The 18,494-nt window shown below is 36.9% G+C and overlaps 1 protein-coding gene and 1 long non-coding RNA gene across 6 annotated transcripts in view; one reads left to right on the forward strand and one right to left on the reverse strand.

Annotated features, from left to right (window-relative positions):
- LOC103704782 (ABC transporter G family member 45-like) overlaps positions 1-9,958 on the forward strand; it is a 79,542-nt gene extending 69,584 nt beyond the window's left edge. Inside the window, exons 21-22 of the mRNA XM_008788216.4 lie at positions 8,987-9,241; positions 9,322-9,958. Of these exons, the coding sequence (XP_008786438.3) occupies positions 8,987-9,241; positions 9,322-9,591 (525 nt within the window). The 3' untranslated portion in view covers positions 9,592-9,958. The remainder of the gene's footprint in view (positions 1-8,986; positions 9,242-9,321) is intronic.
- LOC113462576 overlaps positions 1-12,864 on the reverse strand; it is a 47,741-nt gene extending 34,877 nt beyond the window's left edge. For 4 of the 5 annotated variants that reach the window (XR_003385213.2, XR_003385210.2, XR_003385212.2 and 1 more), the window contains exons 1-2: positions 12,708-12,864; positions 6,109-6,246 (exon numbers count right to left, since the gene is read on the reverse strand). This is a non-coding gene — a long non-coding RNA (uncharacterized LOC113462576). Of the gene's footprint in view, positions 1-6,108; positions 6,247-6,343; positions 6,397-12,707 lie in introns of all 5 variants that reach the window. The other variant, XR_003385211.2, reaches the window with a different exon arrangement.
- Between the last annotated feature and the right edge of the window lie 5,630 nt (positions 12,865-18,494).

Raw genomic sequence — 18,494 nt, forward strand, 5'->3', positions numbered from 1 at the left:
GGCAACCTGAACATGTGCCTCCTCATCATCTGAAATGAAGGCTACCTCCGACTTCCTAGAGTGATAAAATGTGACTCTACTGTCGGCAGTACACCTCCGCCTTATTCTGGGCAACCCTCTTCTTTGCTACTCTAAAATCAACAAAATACTTCAACGGTTGCTGGATCTTTTGTGGATATTTTCGGCACATGGATATGTCAGAATAACCACAAGCTAGATGTTGCTTCAACCAGTTACCTCTCTTTTGAACTCTATGTTGCACCAGTTACACCTCCAGTGGTGCCAATCCGAGAGCATTTGCCCATGATCCCAACCAATATCACACTCTAGATTATTTTTTTCTCAATGAATTCATTCCTTCAAGTTTATCAAGCTCGTCAGTTTATTAATTATTTAAAAATAGTAAAATTATAGTAAAAAAATATTTTCTACTTCAACAAAATGCTTCTGAATTATCTAATACGTAATACTAATTTTTTATATTTTTATATTATTTATATATTTTTAACAATTTTAATAAAAAATAATTTTAAATATTAGAAATTTAGAAACATATGTTCTCTACTTCAAAAATACTTCTAAATTATCTATATGTAGTACTAATTTTTCATATTTTTTGTATTGATTAATATTTTTAATATCTTTTAAATTAAAAAATAATTTTAAATATAAAAATTTTAAAAAATTAATTTGAGCTCAAATCCATGTATAACCCTTCCATGGATGCTATATTTTTTTTTTTTCAACCCATAGGCATACATCAAATGCTACTTAATTTTCAATTTTATTCAAATTTGGGCCTAGGCCATTGTTAGGCATGTTAACAAGCCGAGCCTAGGCTCGGACTCGGCTCGTTTCAGAGAAGTTCAGGCTCGGGCTCGGGCTCGAGCTCGCTACCGAGCTCTATATTGGGTTCGAGCTCGGGCTTGCTTAGCAAAACAAAGGCTCGGGCTTGAGCTCGCCCGAGCTCGGAGTGTCTTTCTTTTCTTTCTGACATTCTATCAAGCATCTAACACTCACATACCTTTACTTGCAGCTCCCGTGGAAGACCGGCTGACCGCGCCAGAGGATAAGATTGTCCGTCGTCCAGCCTGGAGAAGAGAAGGGGAAGGTTGTCCGTCGTCCAGCGCCGGAGAAGAGCGCCACCAGTTCCGGAGGAGAGGAGCCGAGTGCTCTTTGTTCTTCTTGGAGCCTCCTCTTCGTCAAGCCGCAAGCTTGCCCGCCGTCAAGCCCTGAGCCTACCCGCCATCAAGCCTCGAACCTGCCCGCCGATGGTGCGCAGTGCCACTGCAAGGTTCTCTGTGCCTGGCATTGAACCACGACCGTCAACGCTCAAAGCCTTCTTGAGAACCCATGCTTGGAGCTTGGCTTGGGTTGCTTTCTTAAGAACCCACCTCGCCGGTCCCACAGTCGCCGGTGGCGTAGGACTCCTTGCCAGTGCCGTCTCTAAACGCCTTCTTCTTCTACCTCCCCCCACCCCCTTCTCTCAGTCTCTCTCTCTCTCCTTCTAAGTATCCCTCCCATTTCTAACATAGAAGATGTGAGCTTAGCCTCTCCTCGAGACAGATCACTGAGCTTAGCCTCGAGACCATCAACTCCTAGCTGTTCCCACCCACTTCTGACACAAGAGAAATGACATTCCCCCACAAGTATTCTCAGGCCATCTCTTCCGCTGCCACATCACATCATTATGAAGAATCCGAGAGAGATCCAAATATTTGAAAAAAAAATTTGGTTGTGTTAAGTCACGAGCTCCGTTTGAGCTTGTGAGCTGCTCAAACTCAGGCTCGGATTTAAACGGGCCTCATTTTGGGCTCGAGCTCGGGCTCGGGCTCGTTTGACTAACGAGCCGAGCTCGAGCCGAGCTTTTACTGAGCCGAGCCCAAGCAGCTCTGCTCGTTAACAGGCCTAGCCATTGTGTGCATGATTGTATCCAAACTTCAAAAAATAGACACCAAAATTAGGCTGAAAGTAGCTTGCATGCCCCTAAACAAGCATCTAATTTTATAGTTATTTTTTTGAATTTTATTTTATTTTTTTAATTTTTAATCCAAAGTTTTTTTTAATTTCAAAAATTATAGGTTTAACAAAATTAAAGATTTTAGTCTCATTGTGTAGATCATCCATAGAACTATAACATATCACAAAATCATACCAAAATCAAAAATTTTGGCATGATCTCCCCTTAATTTTTATTTTTTGACTTCTTTGATGTCCAAAAGAAAAAAAAAAAAAAGAGAAGAAACGGGGGTGGGTAGAGCCACCTTACCTTGTTTGGGTTGGATCATCCTTTAATCATTGAAATCACCTATTTTTTGGTGAAATAGGGGGAGGTTTGAAAAGGAAAATGAAGAGAAGGCCTGAGAAGGCATGTGAGGCCCTAAGCCTTCTCAAACCTCTTTATTATTGACAAGAGGGGAGGGGCCCAAACTAGTTCAAACCAGTGCAAACCTAGCCCAGTTCAAACCGGTGCAGACCGAGATGCACCAGTTCTGCTCCAAACTATCCGATTCGGAGTGGTTCTTGTCATTTATCGATAAACGGGCCGAACCATGCCGATTCCACCGGTTCGGTTCAATTTAGTAAAGGGTGAACTAGACGGTTCTGCCCGGTTCGGCGGACCATGCATGTAAAGATCCTAGTTAAAATAGAAAACTTACATAAACTAGAATATCTATGTGAAATCATAATCATACTCAAAGGAGGATCCTCAGTAATCCATGTTTGGCTATGAGGCAAAGTCAAACTAAAGATTGCCAACTGCAAAGACACGAAGCAAATGACTCCATGGAAAGGAGAGAAAATCCAGGCAAGAAATATACAATTTAGATGTTCAACAATGAGGCTTGATAAAAGACAGGATAAGGCAATCCAATGAACAATGATCTTGAGGGGAGAATGAAATGTGTTAAGAAGGAAAAAAAGAATGATGAGATCCGCTGTTTTAGGGAACAATAAATCCTAGTAAAGATGCTGACAATTAAGGTATATCTCATCGACCTAAGAGGTAATGGGGGGATCGGTGAAGTTGGATGATCAGTTATCATGTATCATACAAATGTTGAACAAGGATCTGCATAGGACATATTTCATTGCTCATCCTGCCAACACCTGGCATGCACTAGCATGACATGATACAGAAGTGTTACAAAAGATTAAGTACCTATCTTACTCATTGCTTTTCTAAATCAAACCAATTTTAGTTACTCTATTAGTTTAAGAAGTGTTTTAATGAATTTAACACAGCTTTTAACCTATTCGTAGAAATCTAGCATTATAGCTCAGTTTAGATATATATTTATAATTATTTAATTAGTGCTTTGCACGACTTCTAGTAACTTACTGTACAAACTAATTTTTCAGACAATTATGCTTACGCATTATCATTATGTTATGTAGTACAACTGTCTATACTGAGGCAAAGTTCATACACCGACAGTATCACAGCTAGTATCTTCTCACATACTGCATGTACTCCACAGCACTGTGAGTCTGTGACCGACATATACCACCACTAACATAAGTACTGTAACTCCAACCGAAGAAATCCATCAGGTCCCTATAGTCTCTAGGCATAGGTATGTAAAAATATTTACTATCATTTAAACATGAGTAATATATGTTGGTGCATGCTGGATCTGACTTTGAAAATTGGTCTGGGGCAAGAAACCATATGTAACAGTGTCAGCACTCAAAAATACCTAAGTGAGAAAAGTGCAAATATTATGGGTAAGAAATATGAGAACCCTTTGTGATTTATTATCACAAGTTAAAGATATCTCCATCTGAATCATCCAGAAGACCTACCTAGAATCTCCATGCCCTAAAGATGTCACCTAGAGGGCATAAATCTACAGTGGCACTTAACACATAGTTTCTTTGTTTTTCAAAGTTTAATTTGAAACTTAAAATAAGAAAAAGATAACTAATTAATTTCTTTAGCAAAAATAGCATTCTAACCAATGCAGAATGACAATTTTACATTGCTGCCATGTTCAGTCATAAATTAGACATTTTAAATCTTAAAAAGTGTGAGAGAGTGAGAGAGCGAGAGAGAGAGTAGAAAAGTACTTTATATCATGAGAAGAAACAACACAATATGAGAGGTTAAGCGTGGGTTCGAATGGGAAAGCATGACACTCCAGTAAAAAAAAACAGAGAAAAAAAGAAAAAGAAAGCATGGTAAAGGCCTATACGACCACATGTTGGCATGCATAGTAAGATTCGAAGTAATACACATGAATATAGACTAGTACAGATTATAGAATTGTATGAACCAAGACAGTTGACAGAATGCATAGTTCCAAGGTCCGTTGTACCGACCATACCGACGTACCGATAGGCACCGATACCGGTACCATATCGAACCAAACCGGTACTGTACCAATTCGGCTGGTCCGGACCAAAAGCTAAAAAAAATTGAGGTCGGTACGGGCCGGTACCGATCGGTACGAGTTGCGAATAATCGGAACCGAAAAATATAGTTGTACCGTACCGGTTCCATCCGGTACCGGTACGTATGCACGCCCTACACTATAACTTCAATCTTCCAATGCAATACAAGTTGTGAAAATGGTGTCATGGACTAGCAATGCATCCATGCTTCAGCCATAAGATAGGCAATGATGTGTTTTACTGCAAAACAACTAGACTCAACAAAGGCAAAAGGTGGCGTAGTTCAAACACTACCAATAAAATATAGATAGCATAAAATAGGATAAAGAGTCAATAGAAATTCCAAGTCTAAGCAGAGAGTGGTAAAGAAAAAACAGCCTCAACATATTTAGTAGATCAAACTTATGAACAAAGAAAAGTCCAATTACAAGCTGAAATTGCAAGCTCTAAAGCTGATTACATATACTAGAAATGTAGTTGAATCGTGCACAAGAAAAAGGAAAACCTACCTAGGAAAGCCAGATGTCAAGAACTTGGAAAACCAATATAAGCAAATGTGGCCTTGCTAGCAAATCAAGGTAAAAGGAGAACAAAATGGTCAAAGTCATACATAATAAGGCTTAAGATAGTTTGATGAGCAACAAGAAGGTTGGATGGCTATAGCCATGGAGCAAAACTAAAAAACTTAATGACCAACCCAAGTAAGTAGAAAGTTTGAACTTTGAACCCCTGAAAAAAGAAATAATGAAGGTAGAAGTAAGATTAAAAATATGTGACAAGTGTAATACACTACATTTTAATAGTTTTTAAGGTGAAAGAGAAGTTTCGATATGAAAACCTAAACCCGAAAGGATCAATTCAAGTAGTGACCATGTGGGCCAATGGATACAAGGATGAAAGCCACGTAAAATTAATAGTGGCTCTAATTTCAGGGAAGGTATCTCAAAAAAAATTTGAATCTCATCTAAATTTCTCGTGGTTTGATGACTACAAACTTGTAATAAAAAGCTCTCTGGTTATAACTTAGAAAGAGTAATCCTGATATGCCGGATTGCGGAGATGTTCTGAATCAAGGTCGGCAATCTTGGTACCAGATACCATATCAGTACCTTATCAGTTCGATACGGTACGGTATGCCTCTGTACCAAAATAGCTCTCTAATCATTTTTCTAAATTTTCACCTCAGTACGCCTCGGTACGGACCAATACGCACCTCAGTACGCCTCGATACAGGCAGTACGGGGCTTGTACTGACTTGAAGGTGTGTTTCATACCGGTTTTCTTCCGGTATAGGGTGGTACGGCAAACCTTGTTTTGAATCAAATCACAAAGATGGGTTCCTTCGAGAAGAATTACCCTATGATTTATTTACTTCATGGAAACTTTTGATGGCCAGTAGTTCATGTATTTTTAGATTCCAACAATAGGTACTCAATCATGTTTAATAAGATGAATTCTCAATTTAAATACTTTATCATGTATTTTAGAATAGTAACACGATGGAAACTATCTATTTTTGTGTCCATATGATACATGGGTTAAAGATCATCAAATTTTGGGTTGTGGCAATATGATCAATCAAAATATAATTAAAATTTAAAATCCTCGAAGAAATCATATGATTCAATAATATATGACAAAATACATTACAATCAGAAACATTCAAGAGAAGATCCACTTTACAACTTAAACATATTCTCCAATACACAGTACCTGACATTTGATGATATCAATACAATATGAAAGCCATGTTTTCAGTGTCACTTCACCAGTCACTAGATCCAACAAGGCAACTTCAAGTAACAGAAAGCACTTCTTCATAAAGCCCATCATAAGCAATCACCTATCCATCTGAAAAATCATGCAATTTATAATGAGAGCTACAAAGCCGAGCAGATAAACTTCTAGCATGGTCCAAAATTTAGGTTTTCACTAGAAAAGATCTGACCTTTAGATCATAACAAACATAAAATTATTACTGGAAATCCAAGTGCAGGCTCACTGAAATAAAGTAAAATCAAAATTCTCAATAAGGAAACAAAATTGTGGTGAAGAGTAGAAACACATGATTGTCAAGAAGGGTTTAGATAATTCACATTAGATCACCAATCATATGTACTTCGAAAGTTCGGGCAAGAAATAACTTGATCACTTTGGTAATGAAAATTCCAAAAATTAAAATCCTTCAATCAAAAAGAAAGCAATCAAAACACATTTTACATCAAATTCTGATATTTCACATAATTTCACATTATTTTATAAGGTTTCGCTCGTACTCTCTAAGCCACTCTTACCCTCATTATGAATGCAAGTGAGGTCACTCATATCCTCGTTGATAATTTGGATGAGGCCACCCATCATTCTCTCTATTGATGCAAAAGAGGCCACTCATATCCTCGGGTCCACTAGTATCACTTGGCCAAGGGTCCACATCCCACCTAGACAGGGGCTCCTTATTGATATAGAGAGAGGCCACTCACACACCATCTAGCCAGGAATCCATATAGATGCTCATTGGTAACCCATATCAGGCCACAATACCATGCAAATGGAGGTTCCACATCGAAATTCGAGTGAGGCCACTCATATACCAACTGACTTGTGGTTCATTTGTAATTTACAATTTCGTCATCATTTTTAGACTTGACAGAAATTTAGTATTTCCAAAGAGAACAATCACTAACAGATCTGATAACAAGTCAGCACTTCATTTCAAGATTTATACTTAGAGAAATTCGATGAAGACATAATTCGTAGTTTGAAGACAGCTTGGTTCAAAAAGGCAGTTCAAACTTCAAAGTTCAGACAATCAGATACTTCCAAGGTTTTCAAATAAAAGAATCTAAAAATAATTCAAAACTTACTTAAGTCCATATTTCCTAATAAGATCAGATAAGTTACCATTCAACTTTCAGATTGAGGCCAACTGAAGAGTCAAAAATACAGCTGGAATGTAATTCTAAAGAACATAAAAAAAACAACTCGCAAAGTAGCCCATTGACTTTTGAGTAAACCTTAGGATTCAAAATCTCAAAGGACATGTAGATATGGAACTGACAAACAGATTCAAAAACAGAAAATCTTAAATTCCTAATCTTTAAAAGCATAAAAGAGTCATTTACTAGAGAATTCATAATTTTGGAAAAGACCAAGTGTTTTAGACTATAAAGTGTTAAAACGAGAAAACTTAATATTGCTTTCAAAATCTAAAGACATCATACTTGAACTCAAGATGATTGGAGAGGTTAGAATTATCATGAATTTTGGGGAGGACCATGCAGCTTAGATTTTGAAGAAAATGCGTGAACCGAAAATGGACTAAGAGATCAAAGAACACTAATCAAACAAAAACTTAAATCCAAATCCATGAAGAAAGTTAACGATGATGCAAAAGGAAACCAAGAATCCTTGCCTAAGTTTTGCATCACCATCATCGTTGTCATCGTCAGTTTCTTCTTCTTCTTCTTCTTCTTCTTCTAAAGGCCTGGCACCTTCTCTTTCTTTATTTCCTTACTTGCCCCCATTGCAGGTGGTTCCAATGTGTGGGCCCCACTAGAGTGGTCACTAGATAGGTCAGTTCCCTAGATCGGTTAAGGAGGTGTGGTTCTAAGTTGGTTAGCTCAAGTAAGTGACTCAGCGAGTAGCAATGGAAAATAAACAGGCAGACAGACTGAGTTAAATAGGGCATATTCATATGTAATATCACTTTTCCTATTCTCCCCTTTAATTTTCATTTCTATTTTCATTTATTTACAACATTACATGTAAATAAGGAAGTACCCCCTATGCGAACTCAGGAAAAATACCTAAAAATTGCAATTCCTAGAGAGTAAAAAGTTGATTTCCCAACTTTAGTTCAAAAACTCCGATTTTCGGTTGAGTCAAAATTGCATCTTTTAAATGTAATGGTATTTCTCAAACCTTAAAGTTTCATAAATTCTTTTATATATAAACTCCCCAAAAGTCCGATTGGAAAAGTCTTATATATTTATATCCAGAGTGTGTCACCTAAAAAGATGCTTGATAGCCCTTCGAGCCTCAGCAAAAGGGTTCACTTTTCACATTTTGTACACATTCGTTATATACATAGTTTCTTGTGTATAGGCTAGGGTCACTACACTTAGCAAATCTCAAGTCAATGTCTTTGCTGTTTGGTATTAAGAATATGGTCTATTCTGAATGTTTAATGATGTTTGCCATCGATAGCACCCTCCCAGGCCACAACACCAGGGAAGGGATGAGTTTAATGATGTTTGTCAACAGACACATGAATATCATGAGAGGTCGTCGTATATGAAGTGTTTCTTAAATATTTTTTGGTAATCAAATATGAATTTCCTGATAATACATATATACGTACGTATGTACATATATATTGGGGACAAATATTAGGTATGGTAATAAGTTTTAGTGCCTTTCCTTATAGTAGAAAAAAATTGTGTATTTTTCCATCCAATCTGTATTTCAGCACTTAACATTATTCAAAGAAAAAACACCACCAAAAGTCTTTGGGTTTGATTATGCACCTTAGTTGTATATCTTGCATCTTTTGAATATGATGGAACTTTAACCATTGCTTTCTTATGCACAGGTGGCCATTGAAATTCCTTACATTATAATCCAAGTGTTTATCTTCTCGCTGATTGTATACCCAATGATGGGATTTGAATTTGCATCGGCAAAGTTGATATGGTTCATGTTCTTCATGTTGTTGAGCTTTATGTATTTTGTGCTTTTCGGGATGATGACAGTTGCACTAACACCAAACCTAGAAATAGCGTCCATTCTATCCTTCTTCATCTTTATTATGTGGAGTATCTTCTGTGGTTTCTTCATTCCTCGAACGGTATCTACAGTTGTATTTTGATTTTTTTAATTAGGCTTTAAATTGGATAAATAGTCTGAAGAAAAATGACATATGTGCAGATGATACCAATTTGGTGGAGATGGTTTTACTGGGCCAACCCTGCTGCATGGACTGTTTATGGTTTGACGGTTTCACAACTAGGAGACCATGTTGATTATATTCATGTTGCAGGGGGATCAGATGAGACCGTGAAGAAGTTCCTCAAGGAATACCTTGGTCTCCAAGACAACCATTTACCGCTCATTGTGACCCTCCACTTTGGACTGATTATACTATTTTTGTTTGTTTTTGGTGTCAGCATCAAATACCTGAACTTCCAGAGAAGATAACATCAGAGGCACTTTTTGTTTAAAGCATCAGTTAACATTCCTTAAGTGCAGGGACAGCAGGGAATTTGCAGCCATCGTACAACAGAAGAAACAGACTCTCCTTATTTTCCATCACTTTCGCCTCATTCAGCACTATTGCCCTTATAGTCTTCATATAATGTGGGAGCATTAGTCACAGCTATATTGGATATGGAAATGTTGTATTTTAAACATAAGGCTTGAGAGACAAAAAAAATCTGAATACTTGTAACATAACGTGAATCTTAGAAAAAAGAGATAGAGAAAACTTTTTTCAAAATGTATTCCACCTGGATCTATATGTAACAAGCAATTCAGGAAAAAAAATCCATACCTTCAATATTACCAATGAATTTTGTTAGAATATTGATGATGATGGGCCACACTCCACCCCTTTGATTACCATTTCATAAAAACTTCATGGTTGACTAGGTGTCTGGACCTTGGTTGGTTCATGGAGCTACTTTATACCACTTCTGCTTCTTCTACCTTAGCCCACTTTGTACTAAGTCAGTTCAAGTACTTTATGACCCTGGTTGTATATAATGGAACATCACATCATATGACATTTCATCCTACACCCCTTTGATTACCATTTTATGCATGCTTCGTGGTTGACTAGGTAGCTGGACACCTTGTTTGGTTCATTAAGTTACTTCACTTGCTCCTCTTCTGCATTAGCTCCCTTTTGTAGTAAGTCACTTTCAAGTATAATGACCATGGTAGTATATAACAGTGTATCTCATCATATGACACCTTCACACATTCATCTTCTTTACATTGTCAGTTACAAATATGTTTTGCTAATGGTTGACCCTTTTTAATCTTGCGTTAAGGCAGTATGATATATGTCATCCCTCAAAAATAGGGATTTGGTGTTGGTGGGATGCTCCAGATTCTCTGAAATACAGCATTTCCTATGTGTTTGTAAACCCAAAACAGTGTTGGCTAGATCCTCTTGCATGGAAAAGATCTTCCCATTTCCAAATAGGCCTTTAATGATGGAAGCATACCTTCAAATGAACATACATCTAAATGAGAGATCATAACAACATCAACCTTCTTTCATGCAATTCCTTAACAAAGACAAGTTTAGATACTTTAAGGGAAAGCTTAGTACACTTTCTAGGAGGAAAGGACATAAAACCAAGATTCGTCAAACTGGTGCCGAGACTCGTACCGGTTGACGATCGGTATGGTTCGATACCGGTTCAAACAGAACCGAACCGAACCGAACCGAAACTGAACCAGGAGTGCTGGTTCATTGCCACAGCCCCACAGTGGGCATCGGATCCGGTGTGAAACAACCGAATCTGAGTCAAACCGAATGGAACCGGTTCCGGCCAGTTTCGGTCAGTTTTGGCTACATCCAATCAGGTACCAGCCCCTAGAGGGCCGAAACCGTTTTTCATTGGAAAACCGACCTGGTCGAAGACTGGGTCGGCTCAGTTCAGCAATTCTTGCATGAAGCAATTATGAACCAAAAATAGAAAGATGCATGCATGAAGGATGAATGGATAATGAGGATCATACAGTGCGTGCCTGATGAGGATGAATGAGGGAATAATGTTAAGGAGATAAGTGGAGTACGGACTTCAACACAGAATATGCAAAGGCAGAAGGAACTTAGAGCTTGAAATGGTGTTCGCTGGCCTGCTGATCCTATTGAGATCGGTTCACACCGTGATTCATTTTCTTTATGATAAAATCCTTCATCTCTTTCTAAGAGCAAATAGGAAGGAATTGTCTCTCATCCCACCATTGAGGCTGAGTATCATGTGACATATTACATTGCTACTGAAGTTGCTAAGCTACAGCACCTTTCTTTGACATGGATACACCTACCTATTGTGATATAAAGGCTATTATCTAAATTTCCAGCATTCTGGTTTTCGTTAGGGAAGAAAGTGAGATCAATTGCATCTCCATCCCTAATTTACTCCTGCTACTGGGTAACTTCTTTATGACAAGTCTAGCAAGCAACTCACAGACCTTCCCTACAAATCATATGACCATGAACTTCATATTCAACTGCATTATGTTTAACGAAAACATTACATCAAAAAATGATGGGCCGCTCGGTATTGGTTATTTGAAACTTCTAATTACAGAATTCATTTAATATGGTTTCGCATAACATGTTTTAAGTCATATATCTAATTTTTTTCCATTTCCATGGAAACATAAGCAGAAATTCTTGCTGCCTCCTTTTACAGCTCAACAGAAGACATCTAGCCGGGCAACAATCTATGCCGGGCAACAACAGCATGCTTTTCACTGCACTAAGATGCTAAAGAAATACAACCAATCTATGCCGGGCAACAACAGCATGCTTTTCAAAAATCCTAAACTTTGGAATAATATATCAAACAGGTAGTGTGCATTTCATGAAAGACAGAAAAAAGGTTCCTTTATGTGCTAAGTAGGAAGGCTTCAACCCAAAACTGTATTTCATTTACTAAGAATAACAAAAACACTAAAATTCTCACATGGGCCCCTCGGTATTGGTTATTCTAATTACAGAACTCACCTTTTATTTAATATGGCATCGCATAACATGTTTTAAGTCACATATCTAATTGTTTTCCATTTCCATCTAAGCATAATCAGAATTTCTTCCTGAAGAAATTAATAGAACAATTATACACAAGAGTAAATCCATTGCAGGAGAACTACGTGGAATTTTGTAAATATTAGGACCACTGTTTATTTTCTAAGCTCCTAGAATCCTAGACTATATACTTATGCTAATGGAAACAAATGACCAACATAGTTTAAGTGGAAGATTAAAAATATTCTCAGAAAATCAAAGCATGCACCAGAATGCAATAAGCATTTCTATATCAATACAAGTAGAAATTTTAGTGAGTCCGCCTACTTTTGTAGCTCAAAAGTAGATATCTAGCATGTGAATATAACCAATTTATGCTGGACAGCAACAGCAAAACTTTGGAACAATATACCAAACAGGTAGCGGGCATTTGATCTAAGCCAAAAAAATTTCCTTGCATGTGCTAAGTAGGAGCGCATCGACTCAAGACAGTATTTAATTTGCCTAAGATGTTACTATAAAATAACAAAAACACAAAAACGCTCACATGGTTCGAAGTGGGATATTATGGTCAGGAAGCCACATACGGATGGCCACGGTCGTTAAGACAACGAAGACAATCCCGTCCGTGGGGCCAAAATATGACCAAGCCAACCACTGTCTGTTTCTTTTTTTTTCTTTTTTACTTTTTTATAGTAGAGTCACTAATGGTGTCCAACGAAGTATGCAGCCACTATTATAGCTTGAGAAAAGCCCAAATTAGGGATGCCAACAGGGATTGGATAGATCATTAACTATATTTATTATGTACCTATATGGAGCAAGGAGGCATAAGTAGAGTCTTGGAGTGGGCGAGGATGGTTAGGTTAGATTGGATGGGTTGGACGGATCGGATTTGATAAAAGCATTAAAAAAAATTCTCGTATAAATCTTTTTTTTTTGTACACAGATCAATATTTTTTTGGGTATACGGATCAATTTTTTAATCTTAGAGAAGGAATTTGTGAAGAGTTATATTTAGGCCCTGTTTGGGAGAGCTTTTGGAGGGCCAAAAATCACTTTCTGGCTCTCCAAAAGTACTTTTAGATAGAAAACTATGTTTAGTAAATTTTTAGAAAAGTTGTTTCAGCTTTTGCGGGAAGCTGAAAACAGCTTTTGAGAGGAAGCTCCAATTTACAGCTTCCTTCCAAAAGCTGTTTTCAGCTTTTTCGGAAAGCTGTATTTTTGACAAAACTGCCCATATTAAAATATAATAATTACACAGTTTGTCCCTTTATAAACCTAAACCAAATAATTAAAATATTTTATATCTTTATTATTGTTATACTATAAATATAATATTGTAATATGTTATATCATCATACATTAATATGTTATTTTAAATAATTTAATATAATATTATATTATGGGAAATTATTTTATACTAATAATTATAATATTTTATACCTTTATTTTTGTATGATACTATAAATATAATATCATATTATATTATATCATAATACATTAATATGTTATGTTAAATAATTTAATATTATGCCATATTATGAAAAATTAATTTATACTAATAATTATAATATTTTATACCTTTATTATTGTATTATACTATAAATATTATATTATATTACATTACATTATAATACATTAATATGTTATTTTAAATAATTTAATATTATGTTATATTATGAGAAATTAATTTATACTAATCATTATAATATTTTATACTTTTATTATTGTATTATACTATAAATATAATATATATTACATTCCAGAATAATACATTAATATGTTATGTTAAATAATTTAATATTATATTATATTACCAAATATTAATTTATTCTAACAATTATATTACTATTATGCTATATTATAATAATATTATTTTATATTACAATAATATTATACTATATCGTATATTTATGTATTAATATATGTTATGTTTTATTATGTTCTGTTGTATAATACTATGCAATGTCCTTTATGGTAATTTTGTCATGCAAAAGTACTTTCTCAGTTTGTTTACCAAACACAAAACAAAGTACCACAACACTTTATGAATGTAGTTACCAAACAGCAAACAGCTTTTTATAACATCTCTACTTCAGACAGCTCTACTTCAGACAGCTCTACTTCCAACAGCTCTACTGCCAACAGCTCCCCCAAACAGGGCCTTATTCGAATTGGGCATAGACACTACAAAAGAAAGTACATCTTTCGGCGCTTTCTTGGGTCTTTACCGACGCTTATAAGCGTCGGTAGATCTCCTGGCCATGCTCCCCGAAGCGTGGGTAAGACGTCGGGCAGGTGGGCGTGGGCTCGGTTTAGGCCGACGCGTCAAGAAAGCGTCGTCGACCTATACCGACGCTTTTAAGCGTCGTTCATCGGGGAGGTAACCGACGCTTAAAAGTGTCGGCAAACTTGACCGACGTCGGTTACTATGGGACTAGGTCGACACGATAAAGCATCGTTAAAGGCGTGCCATTTTACGTGCCAGTTGCTTTTGCTGACGCTTAAAAGCGTCGGTAATAAATTTTTTTTTAAAAAAAAAATTTTGGTAAAAATAATTTTTAATACTCTGTGTACATTAAATTCTAACAAAACAAATACACTGAATCACATATATAACAAAATACACGACACAAACAAGAACTTTGATTACATTCATATTATCATATTTGATTACATTGTACTTCAAAAACATTCTAAAAACATACATCTCAAATTCCTAAGTACACAATCTACGATATGTATCAAGGGTCGACGGCATCATCTCTACGAGTAGATGAAGTATCATCAACCTACAAGAAAAAAAAATATTTTAGAAACTAAAAATACGAAAGTCATCACGCTTATACAAGAATACATTATAATTACATAAAATATTCAATCTTGGTATAAGAGGAAAATACTTCAAAATTTTAGCCGATTTTTTCTTAATCGGTAAAGCATCCACTTCAGTCACCGAATCATTCTCATCTTCTTTATGTTTTCCCCATCGTGAAGTTCCACATATTCGGCATGACTCTTGGTTGATATTTTCACCGCGATATAAAATGCAGTCATTCGGACAACTGTGTATCTTCTCGTACCCAAGGTCCAACTCTTTTATTAGTTTTTTGGCTTCATATGAAGATGTTGGCAAAGTAACACCTTCCGGAAATGCATCCTTTAATAATTAAAGAAGCATAGTAAAAGACTTGCTGGACCACCCATTCAAATATTTCAAATGTAATAAATGCAGAAGAAAAGAAATCTTCATAAAATTCTTACAACCCGAATACAGTTCTTGATCACAATCTTTCACAAAGTTATCATAACGAGCCGTGTCATCAGAATGTATAGATTCATCAACATGCATGGACTGATCATTAACTGTACGCTCATCTTCTCCTACAGTTCTAATACTATGTCTAAGAGCATCTTTAAGTAAGCCCCTTATATCATCTTCTTCTACAGAATTTTGTTCCGTGTCACTGGTTCCAAAATTGAAGGTGTGTTCTAGATAGGAGGGTTGGTTACATGAAGGTATGAACTCTCCATGAAGAACCCATTCAGTATAACCCTTTAGAAAACCATTCCACACCAAATGTTCTTCAACATTTTTTGGATCAAGAGCAGAACCATTTACACATTTTTGACATGGACAATAAATCTTTCCGTTCATATTAGATTTCTCAAAAGCAAACTTAATAAAATTCTGAACTCCATCCAAATATTCGGTACTGGATCTCAACTTATTTATCCAACTTTTGTCCATTCTATTAGAATACCGATTGAACTGCAGTTTATAAAAAAAATATAAACAAAATTAGGACTCATATGAAATTAGGACTCATATGATATCTCAAAGTGCAAGAACTGGTTTAATACCTATATGAAAGCATATGGTATAATTCTGTCAATGTACAAAACACTGTCCTCTTAGAAAAAACACCATGGCAAAGAAAAAGTACAATATTTACTAAGGCAGTGAAGATGAGAGTAATCACTTAGTATTCTTCTTTAATTCAAACAATTAATTAAAGAAATGTTGAAATTTCACATGATGTGCAGAAATCCAAATAATGACAAATCAAACAACTGAGAGGTAACAAGATACAAAAGGATATAAAGTTCTAATGTGCGGATATGTTACCATGGTAACATTTCTTGTGATTTATAATCAAGAAAATACTACAATACCGTGACTATTAGAAGGCATCCTTTAGGACCTGTGACAGCTCGAATGCCCTATAAGATTAGATCAAGTAAGTCTGACTTACAGCAAACAATGAAAATGAGGTAATTTATGCCAAAGAAAAGAAGAACAAGTTCCTCAATATCAAGAACTTTGAAGGAACAAATCCAAGAGGAGAATTTATTTTTTCTTTCGAGAGAAAATAGCATTTAAGTGAGAAGAAAGATCTCTATTTCTATGATCCCTTTATGTCATGAATTTTCCTTTCGCTTATGATCCCTTTATGTCTATGCAAAGCCAATTTGCTTCCAGCAGAGATTATTGCAGTAGCTGTCACTCCAAAATTTGATCCACAATTATTACAGAAAGTTCTAATTATTGCTAGCTGACTATCAGAAAGTTCTAATTATTACTTTCTAGCCAGTCCAACACCATGTTTTTAGCATTAGAACACCGACAGAATCCAACAAATATAGCCTACTTCCCAGACATAATAAGTAGTGTGCAGAAGATCATCATCAGTAGGCTGAAATTGAAAGAAACAATAGTTTCTGCCTTCCCTTGGTGACAATAAAGCCTAAATTCCACCCAGAATATTGAGAGTATCTTATCATGGGTATCTGCAGATGCCTAATTTGGACATGTATAACTCCTCCATCTCTATAACTCCTCCATCGTTTCTTCATCTTTCCATGTCTCTTTACATGATCCCTGTATGTTCTTTACTGTTTTTAGCTCTTCAGAATCTCCATTTTCACCAAACTTTCTTAACTTTTGGGACATTGAGTATCAAAATTTGCCCTTGCTCTGTGTATTTGATATCATAGCAACATACTACTCCCAACTATATCTCGACCAGGACATTCAATAGCTAGCACAAGCAATATTTTTTCATCCGGTTGGTGACCATGCATGCAGGCTTTAGTGGCTGTAGTATGGGAAGCTAAATTGATGGGTCAAAATCAACTCATGCAGTTTTAATAAGCTGTAGGTAGGCTTTAATGCCTACCTACAGCTTATTAATTCCATACTATCCATATAGAAGTGTAAGGCAATTGCATCCAGATAAGCTAATAGTTAAATCATATGCATCTGTTACAGCATCTGAAAACAAAGGAAAATAAAATGACAAGACCAATCACTAGAGAAAACAGATAAAAATAAATCATAGGAATGTTTCCTCTGGGTGGTAATGAAATCCAACCTAGGTTTCCCTTTAAATAAAAATCAGATACAAAGAACAGTACCTCGTTGCTTCAGGCCGGTCAGTCGACGCCGGTCTCCGGACAGGAGGAATACCGCTCGATCGAGGCTTGAGGGCTGTTCGGACGGCGCCGGAGAGGAGGGAGGAGGAGGAGATCCTCATGCGGAGGCCAAGCAAGATAATCAGTAAAATTTGGAAGAAACACCAACGAACATACGAACAAGAGGAGGCGGAGAAGGAGGAGAACAAGCGAGAAGGAGGGAGCGGAGGGAGGAGGAGAAAAATACCTCGGGCAGAGGAATTGGGGTCGGTTGGTCGACGCCGGAGAGCAGGGAGGAGGAGAAGGGGTTGGAGTCGGACGACCGGCACCAGAGAGGAGCAAGACGGAAGTGACGATAGCGCCGGAGAGGAGCAAGACGGAACCTAGGGCAGCGCCGGAGAGGAGTACGGAAGCTCGAGCAGCGCCGGAGAGAAGAAATAAGGGCTCGATCGGGGTCGGTCGCTGGGTTAGGGTGGTGTGCTCGCCTTCGACGACGCTTATACGCGTCGTCTAATATCGACGCTTATAAGCGTCATATTATCCCGACGCATTTAACCGTCGTTGTAGGTCCGGAAGAACAATGACGCGTAATAGTGTCGCCCTATAACCAGTTCCCATGCTTCCGAGCGGCAGTTGGAATTGAGGACTATGACGACGCTTTTAAGCGTCGTGGATTCCTTTAATTTGCCGACGCTTCCAATAAGCGTCGGCAAAAGTTCTTGAGCCAGCCAACTTTGCCGACGCTTTTCCGTAGCGTCGGCATTCAAGAGTCGACAAAGATCTTTTTTGTTGTAGTGAGAGCTAGTTTTACCTTATCTGCTCCCATTCCAAATCAGCTACAGGTCAAGTAAAATCTACCTAATTAATTCTGTGTTCAATTGGGGTCATCAAAAAAAACATGAATGAGATTAGAAGG

The sequence above is a fragment of the Phoenix dactylifera genome, unplaced genomic scaffold (genome assembly GCF_009389715.1).
Source record: "Phoenix dactylifera cultivar Barhee BC4 unplaced genomic scaffold, palm_55x_up_171113_PBpolish2nd_filt_p 000288F, whole genome shotgun sequence".
Classification (NCBI taxonomy): domain Eukaryota; kingdom Viridiplantae; phylum Streptophyta; class Magnoliopsida; order Arecales; family Arecaceae; genus Phoenix; species Phoenix dactylifera.